Below are 24,407 nucleotides of genomic sequence, written 5' to 3'. Positions count from 1 at the left end.
CTACTAAAAATACAAAAAATTAGCTGGGCGAGGTGGTGGGCGCCTGTAGTCCCAGCTACTCGGGAGGCTGAGGCAGGAGAATGGCGTGAACCCAGGAGGCAGAGCTTGCAGTGAGCCGAGATCGCGCCACTGCACTCCAGCCTGGGCGACAGAGAGAGACTCCATCTCAAAAAGAACAACAGGCCGGGCGCGGTGGCTCACGCTTGTAATCCCAGCACTTTGGGAGGCCGAGGCGGGCGGATCACGAGGTCAGGAGATCGAGACCACGGTGAAACCCCGTCTCTACTAAAAATACAAAAAAATTAGCCGGGCGTGGTGGCGGGCGCCTGTAGTCCCAGCTACTCGGAGAGACTGAGGCAGGAGAATGGCGTGAACCCGGGAGGTGGAGCTTGCAGTGAGCCGAGAGCGCGCCACTGCACTCCAGCCTGGGCAACAGAGCCAGACTCCGTCTCAAAAAAAAAAAAAAAGAACAACAACAAAGTAAATGTAAAGCAAGCGGCAACAAAATTGAAAAAAGAAATCAAAATTAAAGGGAAAAAATAAAATATTTTTTTGTTTGTAGAGACAGATCTTGCTATGTTGCCCAGGATGGTCTCGAACTCCTGGACTCAAGCTATTCTCCTGCCTTGGCCTCCCAAAGTACTGGGATTATAAGCGTGAGCCACCATGCTTGGCCAGTTGTAATTAAAAAAAAAAAAAAAAAAAATAGAAAACAGGCTGTGTGTGGTGACTCACGCCTGAAATCCCAGCACTTTGGGAGGCCAAGGTGGGTGGATCACCTGAGGTCAGGAGTTGAAGACCAGCCTGGCCAAGATGGTGAAACCCCATCTCTACCAAAAATACAAAAACTAGCCAGGTGTGGTGGCACGCATCTGTGATCCCAGCTACTCAGGAGGCTGAGGCAGGAGAATTGCTTGAAGCCAGGAGGCAGAGGTTGCAGTGAGATGAGACCTCGCCATTGCACTCCAGCCTGGGTAACTAGAGCGAAACTCTGTCTGAAAACAGAACAAAACGAAACACACAAAGGAACATGAATGATGAGCCATTCATGAGGTTGGGGCAGGGGACATAGTGACAGAAACCATCCTTGAAGAAGCCTGGAAATTGGACTTACTAGACAAACACTTTGTCTTAAATATGCTCAAGGAGCTGAAGGGAACCAGGACAAAGAAGTAAAATAAGAACAAAGCCAGGTGTGGTGGCTCACGCCTATAGTCTCAGCACGTTGGGAGGCTAAAGTGGGGAGACAGCTTGAGCCCAAGAGCTCTAGACCAGGCTGGGCAACACAGTGGGACCCAGTCTCTACAAAAAAAAAAAAAAAAAAAAAAAAAAATTAGCTAGGCATGGTGGCATGTGTCTGAGGTCCCAGCTACGCCGAAGGTTCAGGTGGGAAGATTGCTTGAACCTGGGAAGTTAAGGCCTCAGTACACTGTGATCACACCACTGCAGGTTAGCCTGAACAACAGAGCAAGACACTGCCCCTCCCCCCACCCCAAAAAGAAAGAAATATGAATAGTGTGTGAAAAATTTGGAAATAGCAGAAAATAGAAATTATAAAAGAAACTAAAAAGAAACTCTAGGACTGAAAAGTAAAATAGCTAAAATAAGAAATTCACTAGAGGAATTTGGATTTCAGCAGCTATCAGAAAGCAGCCGTGAACTTGAAGGTAGGGTCAGTGAAATTACCCAGTCTAAGCAGCAGAGAAGAAAAATGCAGGGAAAGTGAACAATAAGGGGCCTATGGGATACCATCAAGCATAACATAGGCATTATGAAATTCCAGAAGTAGAGAAAGAGAAGAAGAAACACTTCAGGAAATAATCAATGAAAACTTCCCTGATCTGATAAAGACATGAATCTGCACATCCAATAAGCTCAACAAAATCCAAGCAGGAAAAATGCAAAGAGACCCAGAGCTAACCGTATACATACTCAACAGTGAAAGACTGAAAGCTTTTCCTTTCAGATCAGGAACAAGAATACCTGCCTTCACTACTGCTGGTCAGCATTGTAATGGAAGTCTTAGCCAGAGCCACTGAGCAAGAAAGGCAGGCATCTAAATTGGAAGGGGTGAGTGAAATCTCTACTTGCAGATGGAATGATTATGTATAGAAACTTCCACAGAATACACACACGCTCAACCTACTAGAGCCTGACACATGAATTCAGCAGTGTAGTAGTGTACGAGACCAAGACAAAAATAAGTTGCATTTATATGCACCAGCAACAATCAAAAAGGAAATTAAGGCCAGGCGTGGTGACTCACGCCTATAATCCCAACGGTTTGGGAGGGCAAGGCAGGAGGATGGCTTCCGCCCAGGAGTTTTTTTGTGTGTTGTTGTTTGTTTTTTTTTTTTTTGAGATGGAGTTTCGCTCTTGTTGCCCAGGCTGGAGTGCAATGGCGCAATCTCAGCTCACTGCAACCTCTGCCCCCCTGGGTTCAAGCGATTCTCCTGCCTCAGCCTCCCAAGTAGCTGGGATTACAGTCATGCACCCCCACGCCTGGCTCATTTTGTATTTCTTTTAGTAGAGGTGGGGTTTCTCCATGTCGGTCAGGCTAGTCCCGAACTTCTGACCTCAGGTCATCTGCCCACCTCGGCCTCCCAAAGTGTTGGGATTACAGGCGTGAGCCACCACACCCAGCCCCACCCAGGAGTTTGAGATGAAGCTGGGCAACATAGGGTGACCCCCACCTCTAAAACAAAATTATAAAATTAAGAATTAGCCAGGTAGGCTGAGTGCAGTAGCCCACACCTGTAATCCCAGCACTTCGGGAGGCCGAGACAGGTGGATCACCTGAGGTCAGGAGTTTGAGACCAGCCTAGCCAACATGGTGAAACCCCATCTCTACTAAAAATGCAAAAAATTAGCCAGGCGTGGTGGTGCACACTTGTAATCCCAGCTACTGGAGAGAGGCAGGAGAATTTCTTGAACCTGGGAGGCGGAGGTTACAGTGAGCTGAGGTTGAGCCACTGCACTCCAGCCTGGGAGACAAAGCAAGACTCCGTCTCAAAAACAAACAAACAAAAAAACAAAGAAATTAGCCAGGCATGGTGGTGCATGCCTACGGTCCTAGCTATTTGGGAAACTGAAGCAGAAGGATCACTTGAGCCCAGGGGGTCGAGGCTACGGTGAGCCTCGATTGCACCCCGGCACTCCAGCCTGGGTGACAGAGCCAAAAAAAAAGAAAAAGAAAAAGAAAAAGAAGCATGGCTGGGTATGGTGGCTCACACCCGCAATCCCAATACTTTGGGAGGCTGAGGTGGGAGGATCACTTGAATCCAGGAGACAGAGGTTGCGGTGAGCTGAGATCGTATCACCGCACTCCAACCTGGAGTGAGACCCTGTCTCAAAAAAAAAAAAAAAAAAAAAGGATAGGCAGCTGTCAGTATATGCTGATAATGGTAAAAATAATGTGAGCCGTCCCTTGTGCAAATGCTGAAATTGAGGTAGAAAAATGCTGATTTTCTGGAGTTACACTCTGCTATAAAGGTCAGGAAGACACCCTTTTCCACAGTATCTGGCCAGATCCCTGCCTGTTTTTTTCCACATACCCATGACAGACTAGGAGATGATTAGCTCTCAGCTCGCGTGCCCCAGAAGCATCGTCAGACTCACCATCTGAAACATCTTACGCAGATGACAGGATTCTGGCTGGCAGCACGGACAACTCACGATGAGGCCGCAGGTGTCTGCGGGAGGCTCAGAGCAAACGTCGGGGATTCACGGCCTCTACAGATGGTGGCATTTCTCTTGAACAGAGCTATAAACGAAATGACATTTCACTAGGTGCCACCTCAGTCTCAAGTCTACATTTGCTTTTGTTAAAACCCATTGTATGTCTACATTTTGGTGGATGTTGTGTAAGACAAATCATTTTAAAATTAATGCCAAAACCACAAAATCACTAACCTGATCCGAAATTCCAGAATGCAGCAAGAATATTACAAGCAAAATTAGAAATAAGAATCCTCTACACATATACATCCAAAAAAATCCCCAAGTATTAGTAGAATTCATTTTTTTTTTTTTCCTGAGACAGCTTCTCTGTCACCCAGGCAGGAGTGCAGTGCTGCGATCTCAGCTCACTGCAGCCTCCACCTGCCTGGTTCAAGTGATTCTCCTGCCTCACCCTCCTGAGTAGCTGGGACTACAGGCACACGCCACCACGCCTGGTTAATTTTTGTATTTTTAGTAGATACAGGGTTTCACCATGTTGGCCAGGCTGGTCTCGAGCTCCTGACCTCAGGTGATCCACCCACCTCAGCCTCCCAAAGTGCTGGGATTACAGGCGTGAGCCACCGCACCTGGCGAATTCAGCAGTATTTAAGGCTAACACACTGTGACCAAGTGGGCTTTCCCGCAGGACAGCAAGGTTGGCTGAACATTCAAAAATCAACGTGATGCTCCACGTTAACAGAGTAAAAGATAGGTGTGATCATCACAACAGATGCAGAAAAGTCACTTAACAAAATTAAACAGCCATTCCTAGCGGCAGGCAGGGTCACCCCCAAGTGCCTTGTTTGCTTCTCGAGTCCCAGCTCCGCCCATCCCTGCCCCAGGGGAGACTCAGAATGCAGTGGGTTCAGTCTCAGCACCTGCCTAAAACAAAAAGCCCATATTCCTCAGATGTACAGAATCCGTATCAACAACGTACCATCTGCAGTGTTCCCTGTAGAACCCATAGTTACCAGACAGTGAGACAAGTGTGTCCCCACTCAGAATAAAGGAAAATCAGGAGGCACCCTCCAAGAAGACCCAGATGCTGGAATCAGCAGACAAGGATTTTAAAGCGCACAGAGTGTGTACAAATGGGCAGACACAAGTCATCAGCCACGAATTAGACCAACTTTAGAACTGACAAATGTATCTGAAATAAAAAAGGCGACCAGGCATGGTGGCTGTAATCCCAGCACTTTGAGAGGCCAAGGTGGGAAGATCGCTTGAGCCCAGGAGGAGGAGGAGAAACCCCCTCCCTACCAAAACAATTTTTTAAATAAAAATAGATGTTACATTCAGGTGTGGGGTTGTCCAAGAGTGATCTTCTCTGGAGGTGGAAACATGGGGCAATTTTGCTTACAAATTTATATTTTTCTATTATGTTATTTTACAAGGAACATTTTTTTTCATTGTATTCTCTGATCCATCTGGAAGAGAAAAATTTTGGTACAAGTTTCAACAATGTCATCAACCAAATGCCTCTGACACAACAGAAGAGAGGTGAGGACTAAGTCACGTGAAAGATCTCTGGCATTCAGCTTGGTTTGGTTGCAGAAAGAAAACAAATATAAAACTCTTTGATCACAGAAGGCTGCAGATGGCCAGTGCCCCCAACTACAGTGGTGGGAGAGGAAGGGGGCCAGGGGTTCACACAGCCATCACCGCCAAACACAGGGTGGGTATGGGTCAGGGCTGCATTCCACAGGGCACAAGCCGCCTGTCCCCACAAGACATCCCAGGGCCATGGGGGAGGGAGGGCAGACCAGAAACGCAGCCGGAGTCATCCATGCCCACGCACCTGTAAGATGAGACAGGAAAGCTGCTGAGTAGGCACCGTCTGAGGCAGTCGCTCTAGAGTCCCTTCACACCCACGTCCAGGGCACAGGAGGTTCATGGGGGAGGCAGCAGCCAGGCCTCGTTTCTCATACACCGCGCTTCCCATCAGTTCCACTTGAAAAGCAGCCCGCTGCGCTCCCGACAGTCTGCCGGCGCTAGGGACACCACGCCCTTGCCGCTCAACAGTGATTTTTAAAAAGCACATGCCTGGAGAGGGCCGGTGCCGCCAGGGCCTCACATGAGGCACGTCCGTGCAGGCCCTCACCGCGTTCCTGGTGAACGGGCCTGTGACACAGCCCCGCCGTCCGCATCCGTTCTGAGGCTGTTCACGTGCACTGCGAGAAAACCCAGCCTTCTTGCATGCATTTCCCCCAGATACGTTTATCAACTGGTAATTACGCCCCTACTCCCCCACCCAGAGTCAGATCTCAAGTGTTAGATAAGCCAGGGTGACCATGGCTCACTTGAAGCTGCGACTTCAACATGCAGGGAATTGCTGCTGACAGCCACTCTCCACCTCCACAGACCAACAGGAGCCTCAGACCTCCCAGAGCCACACAGGCCTCCTACAGATGCGTTTCCTCCCTCCCTCCTCCAGAAGTGCCCTCAGGACACAGGGAGTGAGGAGGGCAGGCCGTCCGGTCCCGACACAGGGAGTGAAGCTCTAGGCTCCACACCCGGTGGCCCTGGCTTCCACCTTGTCCTGTCACAGGCCGGCCCTCCCTTCAGTCCCACAGGCTGTTCTGAAGCCTCCAGTCCAACCGGATTCTCACAACAAGGGAAGAGTGTTTGGCTTCGTAACACACAATTCTACTTCCCATTACAGGTCCAGAGTACAACAAAATTAGTCACTTTTATTTAAAAGAAACATTACAAATAAGTGTGCAAAATTAATCATGATTAAATACACATAAAAGGAACATGCATACTTTACATCAAAATACACATCCAAAGTTAGCTGATTACATGACAGTGACAGTAAAGGAACTGAAGGAACCGGCAAAACCAAGAACTCGCTGCTACGCAGGTTTCATATGTTTGCAATCTGAAATCAAAGCCATAAAATAGAGTTTAACGGGAATTTAAGAAAATTAAATATATATCCCAAGTAGCTGACAATGTAGAGCCCATAACCTATTTTAGTTACCAAATGTTAAAAAAAGTTATGTGCCTTTCCTTCCCAAAATGTTAGTGTGTAGCTATTCTTATAAATGAGGGGAGGGGAGACAGTGGACTTGGGGGCTTGGAGGCCAGAACAAGGCATTTCCCTCCACACCGGCGGGAACTGCAGTGGGCCCTCCCAGACCCTGCTCTGGCAGACGACCCCGAAGTTAAAGGATGTTTTCCCCCATAACGAATGTTCAAAGTCCGTGCATCACCTGCTGTTCCCTACACACGGGAAACAGATTTAACCCAGAACATAACCAGGAGACCCCCCGTCCCCGCCCCACACACGCCTGAGGTGTGACAGCTCGGCTTCTAGAGTGGCCTGGTGTCTGCCTCATTCTAATGGCCCCAAGAGACGGGGATGCCACGCACGGGCACAGGCGATGTTACGGGCACAGATGACCACGCTGCTGGAGAAGACCACAGGCTGGGCTCACGCGAGGGCAAACATTCACGCTGTGTTCCCTCTACAGGGTCAGGTCGTTTTTCTTCACGTTCGGGCGGGAGAAGGAATTCCTTTCGCCTTTTCTAAGGCAAGCTGCTGGTGTTCTATTCAATCTGCTTATCGTGTAAGAACTTACATTTGCATACTTGTTCACTTCCCCGCTGCAGACTCAGTTAAGAATGACGGAACCTGTTGCAAAAACAAACCTGAACTCGTCCACCCTCTCAGCCCAGTCCCCAGGTCTGTATGGAGCCCCCGTCAGTGTGAGGATGCGGTGAAGCCACTGAAGCTAACGTCATAGCTGAACTCATGGGAACAGCCAGCGGCCACTCGAGCTGGTCACAGCCACTGAGTACCTACGGTGCCTTGATGATGATTCTCTCTTTAATACTGGAAATGGGAGTCCTTAGGAAAGCAGACAACCACGTATGGCTTCGAGACCAAGGTCCCTGGGCAGCCCCTCCAGCCCGTGGCCCAGGAGGCCCCTGGGGCACTGGCACCAGCCCCGAGAACCTGATGGCGGCAGGTGGTGGGTGCTGTGGCGCTCCCGGCTGGAGTCACAGCTTGTCATCGGTCATCTCTAGAAACTGTGCGTAGACATCTCGGATGCACTCCCCCTTGGGGTTGAACAGGAATTTGTAGTAGCTGCCGTCTGCACAAATTGCTGGGATAGAAGGAGACCATTTTACCTGTGTGTTTCTTTCCCTCAAGTTAAAAGCAATGAGTCCCACTGAGCTGAACTGCAAAGGGCCTCTTGGAGCCAGGCAGCTGCTCTGAAAGCCCTGAAAGGCCCCAGGTCCCCAGTGAGTGCACTCGGTCAGCACCGCGGCCGGGAATCCTGACCGTCTTGGGGTGAACATCTCACCCAGTGTTGGCTACAGGGTAAGAAACAATCTTTGGTCATCTATACAAACACTGGAAGACCTGTCCCACTGATTTCCTGGGGAGACTGGAGGGATGGGGGCTGAAGACATCCCGAATGGCCGTCCAGACCACAAGCAGGACACACTGAGCCCACAGGAGGAATAAGGGGAACTGGGCGGCCATCGGTGCCACAGCACGGTGGTGGGAAGTCTATGGGAAGTTGGGTCCGAGGCTCAGAGGATGGAGCCAGGTAGAGTGGGTGGGGACGTTCTCTCCAGGAAGGGCCACTCACCAATGACGGCGTTTGGCTCTGTTCCAAAGGCACAAATGCACGGAGAGCCTGAGGGAACCTGAAACTTGGAGAAACTCCACTTGGAACTGAAGTATTTTGGAAGGAAACTGGCTGAGGCCAAACTGTGAAGACAAGAAAGGGTGGTTCAAAGTTTACAGGAAAAAAATCACCTGCGTAAGCTCAGAATATGCTGCTGAAAATACTAAAATGCTCCTTCATATGGTTTGAGCTTTAATGAAATTTTTTTTGCCACGCATGACAAAGCCTGTATTACGATTTTATTTTTAAATTTTTTTTTTGAGACAGAGTCTCACTCTGCAGCCCAGGCTGGAGTGCAGTGGTGCAATCTCGGCTCACTGCAGCCTCCACCTCCCAGGTTCAAGCGATTCTCCTGCCTCAGCCTCCCGAGTAGCTGGGACCACAGGTGCCCGCCACCACGCCCAGCTAGTTTTTGTATTTTTAGTAGAGATGGGTTTTCACCGTGTTATCCAGGATGGTCTCGAACGCCTGACCTCAGGTGATCTGCCCACCTCGGCCTCCCAAGGTGCTGGGATTACAGGCATGAGCCACTGTGCCCAGCCTGCACTGATTTTTAAATCCCAACAAATATCAAATTAAATGAAAAAGATTTCAGCACTGATAGCATATTAGGTCTATCCACACTGCTCTGCTGGCACGGGCAGGTCTGTCCACACTGCCCTGATGGCGTGGGGGGTCCGTCCCGTCCACACTGAAACAGCGGGGACTCCTCTCATCCCTCGGCTTTTCCCCAGCTGGCATCCTAACACCTACCTGGACTGTTTATTCCTTTTTGGATCTTCAGCTGCAAAAATATGCACTGTGCCGTGGTCGCTGGATACGCAGATGAGGGACGCATCCTGATTGAAGTTAATGCTGCAGAGAAAACCAGCACAGCTCAGGTCTTGTGTGGATGTGGAGGAGTCCAGAGACAACCCACAGCACTTGTCAACACTGTGGAAGACCTCAACATTCCCACTCTGGAGGTGCCAATTCTGAATACTGCCCTTTAACAAGCCGACAACCATCCCCACAGCACCACAGGTTGAAGCCACAAAGCCACAGCCACAATCCAGTGTATCACAGCAAGTCTTCCTCGGGTGCCCCACAAATGCAGCTGATGAGCTGTGTGTCTGGGAGAGGGAAGGGGCTTCCTGCAGACCACCCCCCACATGCCACTAAGGGCTGCTCTCACAAGACTCGGGTGAGAAACACACATTCTCCCCAACGATCCCGGCCTCAGGAGGTGCAGGCTGCCGCTATGGAGGTCAGTTAGGCTGGGGCAGCCATTGGCTGCGTGCTGTCTGTTCTAGGAGCAGACAGGGGTGTGCTATGCACACCACAAGGACCAGGACCTCACAGGTAAAGCTGCCGTATTTATAAATTAATTACATTTTCTTTTTTTTTTTTTTTTTGAGACAGAGTCTCGCTCTGTTGCCCAGGCTAGAGTGCAGTAGCACGACCTTGGCTCACTGCAACCTCCACCTCCCAGGTTCAAGCGATCCTCCCGCCTCAGCCCTCCCTAGTAGCTGGGACTACAGGCACGCGCCACCACACCCAGCTAATTTTTGTATTTTTAGTAGAGACGGGGTTTCGTCATGTTGGCCAGGCTGGTCTCGAACTCCTGACCTCAGGTGATCCAACTGCCTCAGCCTCCCAAAGTGCTGGAATTACAGGCGGGAGCCACTGCGCCCGGCTATATTAATTACATTTTCATCTCAAAGACCCAAATGCTGCTCAATACTAGCCAAGGGGGAGGCACCAGGCCTCCTGGCCGTGGCCACAGGGCATGAGATCCTACCCAAGTAGGGCTTCAGCACTAGACACCCGGGGGCTGTAGGGACACCACTGTGGGGCGGCAGTGTGGCCTCTCAGACTGTAACAGGCTGAAATCAGACAAACCAACACGGTCTCCAGCATTGCCTTAAACACAAGCCAGAGCGCTGGTGAAGAGATGAAACTGGCGAAAACACCAGAAAGACTAAAAATAAACAGGGATGAGCCCAAGCCCACCAGCCAGGACAGCAGCGAGACACCTCTACAAAAACACAACAATTAGCAGGGCATGGTGGTGCACAACTGTGGTCTCAGCTACTCAGGAGGCTGAGGCAGGAGAATCGCTTGAGCCCAGGAGGTCGAGGCCGTAGCGAGCTGTGACAGTGTCACTGCACTCCAGCCTGGGCGACAGAGCAAGACCTTCCCTCAAAATAAAAACCCCAAAAAACAACAAAAAAACCCCACCAACAAAAACCATCAAATACTGATAAATGCTGAAGCAGGGTTAATTATGATATTCTTTCTACTTCTGTGTAATTTCCCACGATAAAAACTTAAAATTAATCACAATTTAAAAAGCTGAAACCCAACCCCCTAGCAGCCCAACCCTCTCCCTCCTCTGGCCTTATGAGGGGGAGGGTGGCTGCTCCTACCCCACCTCAAATCCCAAAGGCCCATTTCTGTGCTGTCAGCCCAAAGCTCTTCTCCGGTGAAGCTGGAGGTGCCCTTACCAGTAAATATTGGCTGCTTGAGATCCTCTTCGCAGTTCCTGGATTAAATGCCCTGATGAAGTATCAAATATTCTTATAAGGGTCCCCTTTGAAAAACAGTGAAGTGTTTCATTATCAAAGATTCAAAACTTTTTCGTTAGTTTTTGAAATGATTTACATTCACAAATCCATTAGTCCACACAAGCCTTTCTCAAACTCACCCACATCATCTAATACTTAACTTTCTCCTCCAACTGCCAGCACACAGCCGTGCCCCTGAGAACGAGTTGGTTGGTGGCTCCTGGTCCCACGGCACTGGGCACAAGTCAAGAGAGGCTTCTGGAGACAACCTCCTGACTGGGCAGGGTGGACTGACCCTGGACGCCTGCATCCCTGGCTGAGACCCAGGAGGAAGACCCAGGCCCAGGCTCCCTGCTCCTGCTACACAAGGAGCTCATCTGAGAAGCACTGTCCGAGTCCTAACTTCCTCAGATAGCTAGGAAAAGCAGCACGGGAATCCTGCCATCAAAAAGGTGAGGCAAAAAAAAAAGGACTTAAAACCATTCATGTCAGCTATGCTGGCTTTCCCAAGAAAGAGGTGCCCAAGATCTCAGGGGAAGTTTTTAACACCTCCTCCAGAACGAGGAGGACTCTTCAGCTGATTCTGACAGTTGGGAAAATGAGAACTGCTGCATCTTTTGTCAAACACTCTTTGACAACATCCAACAAAAAATCTTTATATCCTTCAACCCGGCAGCCCCTACTCCTGGGGGTGCAGTAAGGAGCCAGCTTGTGGGGGACAAGGCAGGAGCAGCCTCACAGGGTGACTGCCGACAGCCTCACAGGGTGACTGCCGACAGCACGGGATGGGTCACAGTTGTTGAAAGGCTCTGCGTAATCCCATCCACCTGGCTAACCCGGAGGGCACTGCTGAGCTAAGAAAGCAGGAAGCAGAGAAGCATCCACATTCGTAACGGGGATTCTGTCTAAAGAAGAAAAGTTGCAGGGAGGTGGGGATGGAGAATCTAAAGATAAAAAGGATAAGAAAAAATGTACCAAAAATATAGAGAAACCGTATTTCTAATTCATACAAAATTATATCTATTTTGTTGCTAATATAATACCATCCTAAAAAATACCACCTAAAGGGCTGGGTGCGGTGGCTCACGCCTGTAATCCCAGCACTTTGGGAGGCCGAGGTGGGCGGATCACCTGAGGTCAGGAGTTTGAAACCAGCCGGACCAACATGGTGAAACCTCGTCTCTACTAAAAATACAAAAATTAGCCAGGCATGGCGGTGGGTGCCTGTCACCCAGCTACTCGGGAGGTGGAGGCAGGAGAATCGCTGGCACCCAGGAGGCGGAGGTGGCAGTGAGCTGAGAACACGCCACTGCACTCCAGCCTGGGTGACAGAGCAAAACTCAATCTCAAAAAAACAAAACAAAACAAAAACTACCTAGAAATAACTAAACCTGTTCTCAGCTGAGTCCCAGTAGTGAGCGGGACATGCCCCAAGCTGCGTGTCCCCACGTGCTGAGGAGTGACCCTGGCGCTGGCACCGTGTCAAAGGGTAGGAGCAGGGCCGCCGCACTGAACCTCAGTGCACTGTGCCCACAAATGGATACCATCCCTGGCTTGTGGTCTCACCTCCTTAACAATTTATAATTTCCTACAAAGTAACACTGGGTTTGCAGTCTTCAATGAAAACTATAGTAAAAGATACCAATTTTCTTTGTAAAAATCTGAATTCAGGCAAAAGGAAGTATAAAGAACCCCAGATTTAAAATTATTTAAAAAAATTAACAGTTCTTCTGACCTCGCAAATTAAAGGACAATGTGTCCAACATGTCAATATTTTCAGTTACAGTCTGGTGGTAATTCAATGAAGACATGTAACTAAGCAGGTAAGAAAGGGTTTTGAGCTGTTTGTTATCAGGCTGTGAAGACAGGAGCACAGAAATTGAGTGGTTCTGCAAAATCTATGACAATATGACCAAACTGTCATATCTGATTACTGTAATAAACTTGGATGTGTACGTATTTTTGTGTTTTTTTTTTTTTTTTTTTTTTTTTTTTTTTTTTTTGAGACGGAGTCTTACTCTGTCACCCGGGCTGGAGCGTAATGGCACGATCTCGGCTCACTGCAACCTCCACCTCCTGGGTTCAAGTGATTCTCCTGCCTTAGCCTTCCCAGTAGCTGGGATTACAGGCACACACCACCATGCCTGGCTAATTTTTGTATTTTTAGTAGAGACGGGGTTTCACCATCTTGGCCAGGCTGGTTTCGAACTCTGACCTCAAGTGATCCTCCTGCCTGGGCCTCCCAAAGTGCTAGGATTACAGGTTGAGCCACTGCCCCTGGCCCTGTTTCTTTGGCTTATCATATTTTACAAGACACTGCTTTGTAAATATTGGAAATAAAACCAGTCCCTGGGCACAAGACGACCTGTGAAGACTTCAGCCTCTCTGGTGATGTGACCAGCCAGGTCCACAGGCCCCTGAGGGGCTCCAGTTTGGGGCAGGCCCACTGCCTTCTGAGTCTTGATACAGGGAATGGCCATTTTGCTGAGCCTGGTGCTTCAGGAGGCACGACGCCAACAAGGTGAGGGGCACTTACTTTCTCGGATGCAGTTGCAATTCTTGTTCCCTGCAGGTTGAGTGCAATGCAGCTCAGGACACCCTCGTGTGCAGGAATGTCCACGGGTGGCTTCTCCGTGCTGGCCAGGTCCACGAGCTGCACATGGCCCGTGTGAGTGCCCGGAAAGGCCAGGAGGGAGTTGTTACTATTGGGACAAAGGACACAGAGGCCTGCGTGGAGACAGGACACCAATCAAGAACTGCCTTTGATTTCTCACAGCCAAAGTCCACTTTCTGCCCCCAAGTTCTCCGAAAAAATAGATGTATATCATTTATAAATATCAGAACCACAAATTCAATTTAAACACTTTTCATTGTAAAGAAAGAGTATGAGAGGGCTAAGCAAAGCTACCTCGCATGAGACCTCCTCATAATCAAGACATGTGCTGAACAACTTTACCAACTGTCCATCCATCATGGTACGTGCTACCAAAAATGCAATGCAAAATTATAAAATTTAAAAGCAGCTCCATGAGCAACAGCGTAAAAATATTAAAAAACTGAGGAATAAGTTAACAGATGTACAAGACCTATCCAGGGACTATAACATCATGCAAAGGAAGACCACAGAAGATCTGAGAGAGAGCTGGTCTGTGATCGTGGGCTGGAAGACTGGCTATTACTATCTAACTCATTTACAGTCAGTGTGATCACAGCTAACCTCTCAGAAAGGGTTCTTGAAGAAAGACAAGCTGATACTAAGAATTATAAGGAAAAATAAAGGCACTAGAACAGCCCAAATTTTTTATTTTTTTTGAGACGGAGTGTGGCTCTGTCACCCAGGCTGGAGTACAGTGGCGTGATCTCGGCTCACTGCAAGCTCCACCTCCCGGGATTCACGCCATTCTCCTGCCCCAGCCTCCCGAGTAGCTGGGACTACAGGCACCTGCCACCATGCCCAGCTAATTTTTTGTATTTTCAGTAGAGATGGGATTTCACCGTATTAGCCAGGATGGTCTCAATCTCCCGACCTTGTGATCCACCTGCCTTGGCCTCCCAAAGTGCTGGGATTACAGGCGTGACCAAATTTTTTTTTTTTGTAAAATAAGAACAAGATTGCAAGACTTATATTACCTAATTTCAGATTTACTTTAAACCTCTCATCAATGCAGGATGATACTGGGATAAAGATAGAAACACAGATCAATGGAAGAGAACAAAAAGTCCAGAATAAAACCTTGTATTTATTTAATCAAAATGAAGGTACCAAGGTTAGATATCCACATAGAAAAGAAAGGAACCCAGGCTTGTGCCTCACACTGAATACAAAAATGTACTTGAAATGGATCAAAGATTTAACTTTAGGTGAAAAGCTACTAAATGTGTAGAAGAAAACATAAAACAAATCTTTTAGCAATACTTGCAAAAGTGTGCCAGGAAAAAGGCTAAATCTACAACATATAAAGAATTCTTACAGCCGGGCACAGTGGCTCACGCCTGTAATCCCAGCACTTTGGGAGGCCAAGGAAGGTGGATCACCTGAGATCAGGAGTTTGAGACCAGCCTGGCCAACATAATGAAACCCCATCTCTACTAAAAATACAGAAATTATCTGGGCATGGTGGCAGATGCCTGTAATCCCAGCTACTCGGGAGGCTAAGGCAGGAGAATCGCTTGAACCCAGGAGGCGGAGGTTGCAGTGAGCTGAGATCACACCACTGCACTCCAGCCTGGGCAACAAAGCGAGACTCTATCTCAAAAACAAAACAAAACAAACAAAAAAAAAACAGGGCTGGGCGTGGTGGCTCACGCTAGTAATCCCCGCACTTTGGGAGGCCGAGGCAGGTGGATCATGAGGTCAGGAGATCAAGACCAGCCTGGCCAACATTTGTAAAACCCCGTCTCTACTAAAAATACAAAAATTAGCCGGGCATGGTGGCAGGTGCCTGTAATCCCAGCTACTCAGGAGGCTGAGGTGGGAGAATTGCTTGAACCTGGGAGGCGGAGGCTGCAGTGAGCCGAGATCGTGCCACTGCACTCCAGCCTGGGCAACAGAGCAAGACCCTGTCTCATAAAAAAAAAAAAAAAAAAAAGAATTCTTACATCTCATTATAAGATAAACGACCAGCTAAAAAATGGGCAAAACATCTGGGGCACTTCCCAAAAGATCTCGAAAGGGAAGAAGAACCACAGGGAAAGATGTCGCCACAGCCAGTCCTCAGAGAAACACAAACCAAAACCACAAGGAGATGCGGTTACCAGTGAGATACCATCACACACGCACGGAACGGCTACAGCTAGAAAGATCGACGATGCTGGAACACTCATAAATCATGGATGAGACGCAAGAGGACACAGCCACTCTGGAAAATAAATGGCCACATTTTATAGAGTCAGACACAACCGCAACATGGTTGTGACCAGGCAGTGGAACCCTTAGTATCAATGCAAGAGAAATGAAACTACCCACACAAAGGCTGCTATGGGAACGTGCACGACACTCCTTCATAATAGCCAAAAAACGGCCAAAGGGACTAACAAAGCAACACACATACACACACACAGAGGGCAAATACATGTAAAAAAACAAAACCTGAGGGTTGAGTGGGGAGGGGACTGTCCCAAGAAAGTTTTCCAGGAGATGAGACTGTTCTGTTTTTTTTTTTAGAGTCTCACTCTGTCGCCCAGGCTGGAGTGCAGTGGCACAATCTCGGCTCACTGCAAGCTCCACCTCCGGGTTCAAGTGATTCTCCTGCCTCAGCCTCCCGAGTAGCTGGGACTATGGGCACCCGCCACCACACCCAGCTAAGTTTTGTATGTTTAGTAGAGATGAGGTTTCACCATGTTGGCCAGGATGCCCTCAATCTCCTGACCTCATGATCAGCCCGCCTTGGCCTCCTAAAGTGCTGGGATTACAGGCATGAGCCACCACGCCCAGCTGACTGTTCTGTCTTGACTGTGACGGTGGTTACACAACTGTTTACAATGACTGAAATTTATCAAATTTTTTTTTTCTTGAGACAGAGTCTTGCTCTATCGCCCAGGCTGGAGTTCAATGGCGTGATCTCGGCTCACTGCAACCTCTACCTCCTGGGTTCAAGTGATTCTCCTGCCTCAGCCTCCCAAGTAGCTAGGATTACAGGCGCCTGCCACCACGCCTCGCTAATTTTTTGTATTTTGAGTAAAGACAGGGTTTCACTATGTTGGCCAGGCTGGTCTCGAACTCCTGACCTTGTGATCCGCCCGCCTTGGCCTCCCAAAGTGCTAGGATTACAGGGGTGAGCCACCAAGCCTGGCCACAAATGGTATTCTTTTTTTTTTTTTTTTGAGACAGAGTCTTGCTCTGTCACCCAGGCTGGAGTGCAGTAGCGTGATCTCGGCTCACTCCAAGCTCTGCCTCTGGGGTTCATGCCATTCTCCTGCCTCAGCCTCCCTAGTAGCTGGGACTACAGGCGCCCGCCACCATGCTCAGCTAATTTTTTGTATTTTTAGTAGAGACGGGGTTTCACCGTGTTAGCCAGGATGGTCTCGATATCCTGACCTCATGATCCGCCCTCCTCGGCCTCCCAAAGTGCTGGGATTACAGGAGTGAGCCCCCGCGCCCGGCACAAATGGTATTCTTACAACGAGTGAGTTTGTGTAAATTTTACCCTAACAAAGCCAGAAGCAAAACCCCAAATTTAAAAAGATACGAAGATGGTACAATAAATGACAAAGTCAAACACAATCAATCCTCCAATTCAGAAGACAAGGAAATGCTTGAGTCCAGAACTCAGTGGCTCTCAATGTGGTGAAAACACAGGTTCCTGGTTCACTGTGGAGGTTCTGAGAGGCCACAGTCACTGGGTGGGAGGGGACAGGGGCCCCCACTCTGTGACTCTGGTCACAAGGTAGTTTTGGGATGCTGAGCTGTGGGTCCTGGAAGGTCCATCTTCTCCGGAGGCCCCTCTGTGCTCAGGACTGCTCTCGCCAAGGCACCCTGCTCAGACAGAGACCTGCTTGGAGAAGGGAGTGCCCAGGACAGGCATCTCCACGTGGACCCATTTCCCATCGCCACCCGTCTGCTCCATTTCTCACCTTTGGGGTTATAGCAAGTTTCGAAGACGTGCAACTGATGGGGATTGTGTGTGAATGTGAACACCTTAATCATGGAGTCCAAAACCACCACAATTCTGGAAAGAAAAACATGATCAGAGCCGCTTTCCTCAGAAGTCAGACCCAAACATTTTATGCTCCTGTTCTTATCAGACTGAAACTGACAGACACTGAAAATACCATACAGAAAAGGAGCGTTCCTAAAGAAAAAGCTCTGGAGGCAGGTAGCCAGCGCGAGGCCTGCAGCTCGGCGAGTGCACGTGGGCTGGAACTGCCGAGGGAGTGCTTCTCGCCTGGGTGAAGGTCAGCCTAAGAGATGTCTCTGAGGTTCAGAGAGACATCATCAAACACTCCATCTAGGTTCAGAACCGAGCAAAACACACAGAAGTGATATTTTAATGCTACTGTGTCTGGAAAAAATAAGAAAAATCTGAAAGTAGAAGATCCTTGATCTGGCTCAAGCGTTTGCATTATTATTATTATTACTTTTTCTTTTATAGATGGAGTCTCACTCTGTCGCTCGGGCTGGAGCACAGTGGCACAACCTCGGCTCACTGCAACCTCCACCTCTTGCGTTCAAGCGATTCTCCTGCCTCAGCCTCCTGAGTAGCTGGGACTACAGGCACGCACCACCACGCCCAGCTAATTTTTGTATTTTTAGTAGAGATGGGGTTTCACTATGTTGGCCAGGCTGGTCTCTAACTCCTGACCTTGTGATCCGTCTGCCTCAGCCTCCCAAAGTGCTGGGATTACAGGCATGAGCCACGGTGCCTGGCCACATTTGCATTACTAAGGGCCTTTAAATATTGACGTTATTAAAATGACAAACCTACACAAAAATGCAGGACAGTTGGCCAGGCGCAGTGGCTCACACCTGTAATCCCAGCACTTTGGGAGGCCGAGGCAGGTAGATCATGAGGTCAAGGGATCGAGACCATCCTGGCCAACATGGTAAAACCCTGTCTCTACTAAAGATACAAAAATCAGCCGGGCTTGGCGGTGTGCACCTGTAGTCCCAGCTACTCCGGAGGCTGAGGCAGAAATTGCTTGAATCCAGGAGGCAGAGGTTGCAGTGAACTGAGATTGTGCCACTGCACTCCAGTCTGGCAACAGAGCAAGACTCTATCTCCGAAAAAAAAAAAAGGCAGGGAGGTGAAATGACCTCTGTTTACATCCAACTTGCTCGGCTGCTGTCCTCCCACAGCCGACAGAGATGGAAATCTTAGAGTAAAATATGCAAATCATATTAAATAAAAACCCAAATGAATGAACTCTGCGCTATCTTGCTCAACGTACTAGGACAAACTTCCATATTCCCCCTAAATGCCCCTGAGACCATGGCTGACAGAGCCACCTGCTACTTTCAACACAGAAAATTCAATTTTCCTTTACCTTCAAACCAAAAACCTTTATTGAGAGGCAGCATTTGGCAAAGCATGGGCTAAAAGCCCAGGGTAATTCAAGGCTCAAAACTCATGTCCTCAGCTCTGCACATGTCGGAATGGGACAGAACTCACCATGGTGAGACCCACTGCCTGGTCCACTGTGGCGCACATCATCCACGCCACCACCTACTTACCTCCAGCGGAGCCCTGGAAACAAATACAATTCGCTGCCTTTCTTGCAGCAATATAAATAATTCTTATATCCTTATGGTCATAAAAACCAGGGCCAACACTTTAATACATCATTTCCTAAACATTTTTCTGCCAAAAATAGAAAAGTATTTCAGCCATCTTTAGAGAAAGTGAAATATCACTTTAAAAAATTACTGACACCAGGCGAGAACCCGGGAGGCGGAGCTTGCAGTGAGCCGAGATCGCGCCACTGCACTCCAGCCTGGGCGACAGAGCGAGACTCCGCCTCAAAAAAAAAAAAAAAAAAAAAAAAAAAAAAATTACTGACACCAAACCCACCTATCTCGCCGCAGTTTGACTGCCTTGACTTCTGTAGAAAATTCTATTTCAATAACAGTCTTCTTCTTCAGGTCATCCCAGATCATTACTGAAATATCAGAAAGAACAGATGAATGCAGTCATAAACAGGCCATGGTGCTGGGATGCGGCGATGCCAGCTTGACGCCTAAGGTGTTTTCTCTTTCCACTGGCACAGCTGCGCCCACCCTCAGGCCTCAGACACACACCCGCACCTGGGAGGCCTTGGAGTACAACTCAAACTGTGAGCTGTGCCGGGGATTCGCCCTCAGGCCCCTTCCCCACTCAAAGCGTCTCCCCTTCTTGGTAGCTGGCTGCCCACTTGCTCCCTCCCCGACCATTCCTCTCTCAGTGTGCACAGCCCGGTCCCGTTCTCAGGCGACCCACTGGCCTCACACACAGGCACACTAAGCACGTTCATCTCTCTCTCTGCCAACCATTGCTCCCTCCCCGCCTGTTCCTCTCTCAGTGCGCACAGCCCGGTCCCGTTCTCAGGCGACCCACTGGCCTCACACACAGGCGCGCTCAGCGCGTTCATCTCTCTCTGCCAACCCTTGCCCTTGCCTGGTTACTCTCCTCTCCCTGACCTTCCTTGATTCCACCCGACTGAGCCCATAGGCAAGCCTGACCATAGGTACTGATGTTAAAAGTGCTGGAGATAAACCTGCATCAGGAAGGGAGGTTTCAGCTTTAAAGTGAAATCAGAGGGACACAAATCAGGGCCAACGAGTTCTTCCCTCCACTCAAGGTCCTGAGTTGTTCTTGCTCTTGTTTTGGTTTTTGAGACAGGGTCTCGTTCTCTCGCCCAGGCTGGGGTGCAGTGGCGTGATCTTGGCTCACTGCAGCCTCGACCTCCCAGGCTCAAGAGATTCTCCCACGTCAGCTTCCCAAATGGCTGGGACTACAGGCATGTACCACCATGACCAGCTAAGTTTTGTATTTTTGGTAGTGATGGGGTTTTACCATGTTGCCCAGGCTGGTCTCGAACTTCTGGGCTGAAGTGATCCGCCCACCTCAACTTCCCAAAGTGCTAGGACTGCACGTGTGAGCCACTGCACCCAGCCCCTGCTGCTTTTTAAGTTCAAAATTTCTTCTGTCTTGTTTGCCTGCTAACATTGCAACATTCTATTAGGATAAATTAGCAGTTTGTGTTCTCAGGGCTAATGTACTGACAAGCTTTAGGGATGAGAATGCCAACCAGCACCATGCTTTTGAAGAACCACAGGAGGGATGGGTGCGGTGGCTCACGCCTGTAATCCCAGCACTTTGGGAGGCTGGGGTGTGAGATCGCTTGAGGCCAAGAGTTGAAGACCAGCCTGGGCAACATAGTGAGACTCCCATTTCTGAAAAAAAGTTATTAAAAATTAGTCACAGCTACTCAGGTTGAGTCCAGGAGTTTGAGGCTGCAGTGAGCTATTATCACCCCACTGCACTCCAATCTGAGCAACAGAGGGAGACCCTATCTCAAAAAAACACACAAAAAACACGGCCGGGTGTGATGGCTCACACCTGTAATCCCAGCACTTTGGGAGTCAGAGGGAGGCAGATCAATGGAGCTCAGGAGTTTGAGACCAGCGTGGGCAACATGTTGAAACGCTGTCTCTACTAAAAATACAAAAAGTAGCTGGGTGTGGTGGGTGCTCCTGTAGTCCCAGCTACTTGGGAGGCTGAGGCGGAAGGATCACCTGAGCCTGGGGAGGTAGAAGCTGCAGTGAACCAGGATTGTGCAATTGCATTCCGGCCTGGGCAATACAGTGAGACCCTGTCTCAAAACTAAATAAATAAATAAAAATCAAGTTTACTAGTAAAAAAAAAAAAAGGTATCTTTAGACGCTACAAAAAGTACATTTACTCAAAAACCTGCTGAATACTGCTTTCTTCTAAGTCTGTGAAGTTTCTAAGGCTTTTTCAAAAAACCTCTTAGAAACTTTATAATGAGAATGAGACCTGAGATTATCTCATACAAATGGCTCCCTTGTTAGCACCTGGGGTCCCCCAGCAGTGCCAGAGGTAGGGCAAGGGAGGCGGCCCTCTAGGCCTCCTAACTTCCATCCATAAGCTTCCTTTCCTCCTTAATGGTCAATGAAGTTCTCCACGACAAGACACAGACCAATTCACCAGCAGGATTTCTGCCCATCCCCAATTAGCCAGGGCAAAGTCATTCTCCTGCAAAGCCTGCCCCGCTCTCTCTGTGGAACCTCCGCTGTCCCTTCTGGGTGGGCTCCTCCAGAGGACTCACAAGCCACAGGCCTCTGCCCCTCTGGGCTGTGCTAGCAGCCACTCTCAACTCTGCTTTAAAGCTGGCACAGACAAACCTTGGACCAGTGAGACTACAGAACCGCTCAAAGGCCAAGATCTCAAGCCCTGTCTTCTACTGTTTTTCCTACCAATAATCTCTTCCCATTTCATTTCTCTTCTCCTAATTCCAAAACAAAAATAAATGTATCAGGCAGGGCCAGTCCTCACCTGAGTGTGGTCTCTCTTCCGCACATTCATGTTCATGCAGTTCACGGGGCTCTGCTGAGAACTGTGAGCTGGGCCCCAAAGCCTGTCACGAGTCATCTAGAACCTTCTGCCTTTCCACACAATCCCTTTGTGCCTGTTCTGGCCTGGGCTATTCTATTCCTAAGTACGTGGTCTCACCCAGATCCTAGTTCACCTGCTCACTTCCCACTTGGCATGCAGTGCCCCCAGGGCCCCAACCTGGTCTTGATTCTGAACTGCCTCCCTCACTGGGCCTCTCCTTCCCTCCTCACCTCCTCCCACCCTACCCACCCACCACTGGGCTCCCACTCAGCCATTCTCTGAGACCACCGGCGGCCTTCAATGTCACCAGAACCAGACGGCTTTTCTCAGGCCTCCTCCTGCCTGGCACTGGGCTCAGACAAGGATGCTTGCTCCACTTTTCCTGCCTCTCCCCATAAACGGGGACTTCCCACGCCTTCCCCATCCTCTGGTGTCTCTTCACTCACCTCATGTACTGCGTCTAGACCAGAACTTTCCCAAAACACAGATCTGACAGCATCTCCTTCCTGGCCACATGTTAACTGGCATTCAAGCCTCCCCCAGATTTGCCTCCCACCTCCCGCCCCCAGCCTACCTCCTGCCTCCCATCCCCAGTCCACCTCCCACCTACCGCCTCCTGCCTCCCACCTCTTCCTTGTGTTCTGCCCTCCATTCCTGGATCTTTCGCCTCGAGCCCTCTTTCCTCAACCAACAGCGAGGTTAAGCTGGCACGAGGCGCACGGCTGTCAGGAAAGCTGTCTACTCCTCCCTCTACTTAAAAGGGCCAGAGCTCTTATGCCATGTCATCTGCATACACACGCGCGTACTCCCACCCCGACAAATATATCCCAAGACCCACAGCCAAACTGGTGTTCTGTTCTACGTGGCCATGAAACTAACGTTCCTTTAAGTCAATGGCTCTCAGTAAGAAAAAGATCCTTCTACCTTGCTTTAAAATGAATTCATGACATTTACGATGTCAACCTAAGGTGCAGCAGGCCCGTTTTCCGTTTACTGACTGAAAAGCACGTGTTCTATGACAATGCAAGCGAGTGATGCTCTTTAGGTGCTGCTTATGGGAACAGAGACCTGGTGCCCTCTCCACCTGCTTCCTCCCCGGTGACCAGTCCTGGATATTTCCCAGAACTACTGGGGAAAATCACACATGGCCACAAACATAAACACATTCAAAAAAAGACTGGGACACGTGAGGCATGATTCTTAAATACACAATTACAGTACCTTTGTTGGGAGGGTATTTCGGCTTTTTTCCACCACCAACTAAAGCTAAATAGTTGCAGCGAAATAACATTTCAACATGGCCAACTCCTCCTTCTAGAAATTCTGAAATGACAGTTTTAAAAAGACAAATGTTACAAGTTAATATGTATATTTTACGATAAAAAAGAAAAGAGAAAGTCAAGACAGGTAACACAGCATTTTCCTGTTTTTGTAAGAGACAAGATCTCACTGTGTTGCCCAGGCTGGAGGGCAGTCGCTATTCACAGGTACAATCACAGCTCACTGCAGCCTTGACCTCCTGGGCTCACATGATCCTCCTGCCTCAGCTTCCCAAGTAGCTGGGAATACAGGACTCATTTTTTTTTTTTTTTTTAGAGATGGAGTCTTGCTCTGTCACCCAGGCTAGAGTGCGGTCGTGCGATCTTGGCTTATTGCAACCTCTACCTCCTGGGTTCAAGCCACTCTCCTGCCTCAGCCTCCCTGGATAGCTGGGACTACAGGCATGTGCCACCATGCCCAGCTAATTTTTGTATTTTTAGTAGAGATGGGGTTTCACTATGCTGGCCAGGCTGATCTCAAACTTCTGAACTCAAGCAATCAGTCCGCCTCGGCCTCCCAAAGTGCTGGGATTATAGACATGAGCCACTGTGCCCGGCCTACAGGACTCATTTTTAATCAGCAATTTATATCTAACTATCATCAGAAATGAGAAAGGTGACTGGCTAAAAAAATAATGCTAGGTTTCCAACTTCTCTCAGTTTACTGTCATCATGTTCACTGTTTCATAAAGGCTGAGCACACAACACCCTAGGAAGCTAACTCAGCAAAATGTTACGAAACACTTGAATTCACATTTCAAGAGGTGGCAAAACCTGTCAACTCCAAGAAAGCACACTAAAAGCTCTGATGCTTGGGAGGCTGAGGCAAGCAGATGATGAGGTCAAGAGATTGAGACCATCCGGGCCAACATGGTGAAACACTGTCTTTACTGCAAATACAAAAATTAGCCGGCATGGTGGCAGGCACCTGTAGTCCCAGCTACTCAGGAGCTGAGGCAGGAGAATCACTTGAACCCAGGAGGCTGAGGTTGCAGTGAGCTGAGATCACACCACTGCACTCCAGCCCAGCGACAGAGCGAGACTCCATCTCAAAATAAATAAATAAAAACAAACAAAAAAACCCCCACAAAACTCTAATGCAAAAGCTGAGTGACTTTTATCATTTCC

The 24,407-nt window shown here is 49.0% G+C and overlaps 1 protein-coding gene across 2 annotated transcripts in view; it reads right to left on the bottom strand.

The window, feature by feature from the left end:
* Positions 1-6,390: 6,390 nt before the first annotated feature.
* The window catches only part of WDR45B (WD repeat domain 45B), a 34,782-nt gene continuing 16,765 nt past the window's right edge, over positions 6,391-24,407 (bottom strand). The window contains exons 3-11 of one of the 2 annotated variants that reach the window (XR_010115516.1): positions 23,182-23,283; positions 19,417-19,504; positions 17,483-17,577; positions 13,446-13,636; positions 10,850-10,935; positions 9,117-9,218; positions 8,325-8,446; positions 7,096-7,832; positions 6,391-6,601 (exon numbers count right to left, since the gene is read on the bottom strand). Coding sequence is in view for 1 of the 2 variants with exons in the window: in XM_055240532.2 (XP_055096507.1) it covers positions 7,726-7,832; positions 8,325-8,446; positions 9,117-9,218; positions 10,850-10,935; positions 13,446-13,636; positions 17,483-17,577; positions 19,417-19,504; positions 23,182-23,283 (893 nt within the window). In the remaining variant the exon portion in view is untranslated. Of the gene's footprint in view, positions 7,833-8,324; positions 8,447-9,116; positions 9,219-10,849; positions 10,936-13,445; positions 13,637-17,482; positions 17,578-19,416; positions 19,505-23,181; positions 23,284-24,407 lie in introns of both variants that reach the window. The other variant, XM_055240532.2, reaches the window with a different exon arrangement.

Source organism: Symphalangus syndactylus, chromosome 14 (assembly GCF_028878055.3).
Source record: "Symphalangus syndactylus isolate Jambi chromosome 14, NHGRI_mSymSyn1-v2.1_pri, whole genome shotgun sequence".
Taxonomy (NCBI): domain Eukaryota; kingdom Metazoa; phylum Chordata; class Mammalia; order Primates; family Hylobatidae; genus Symphalangus; species Symphalangus syndactylus.
Note: the sequence above shows the minus strand (reverse complement) of the source record. Positions and strands in the feature narration are given on the sequence as shown.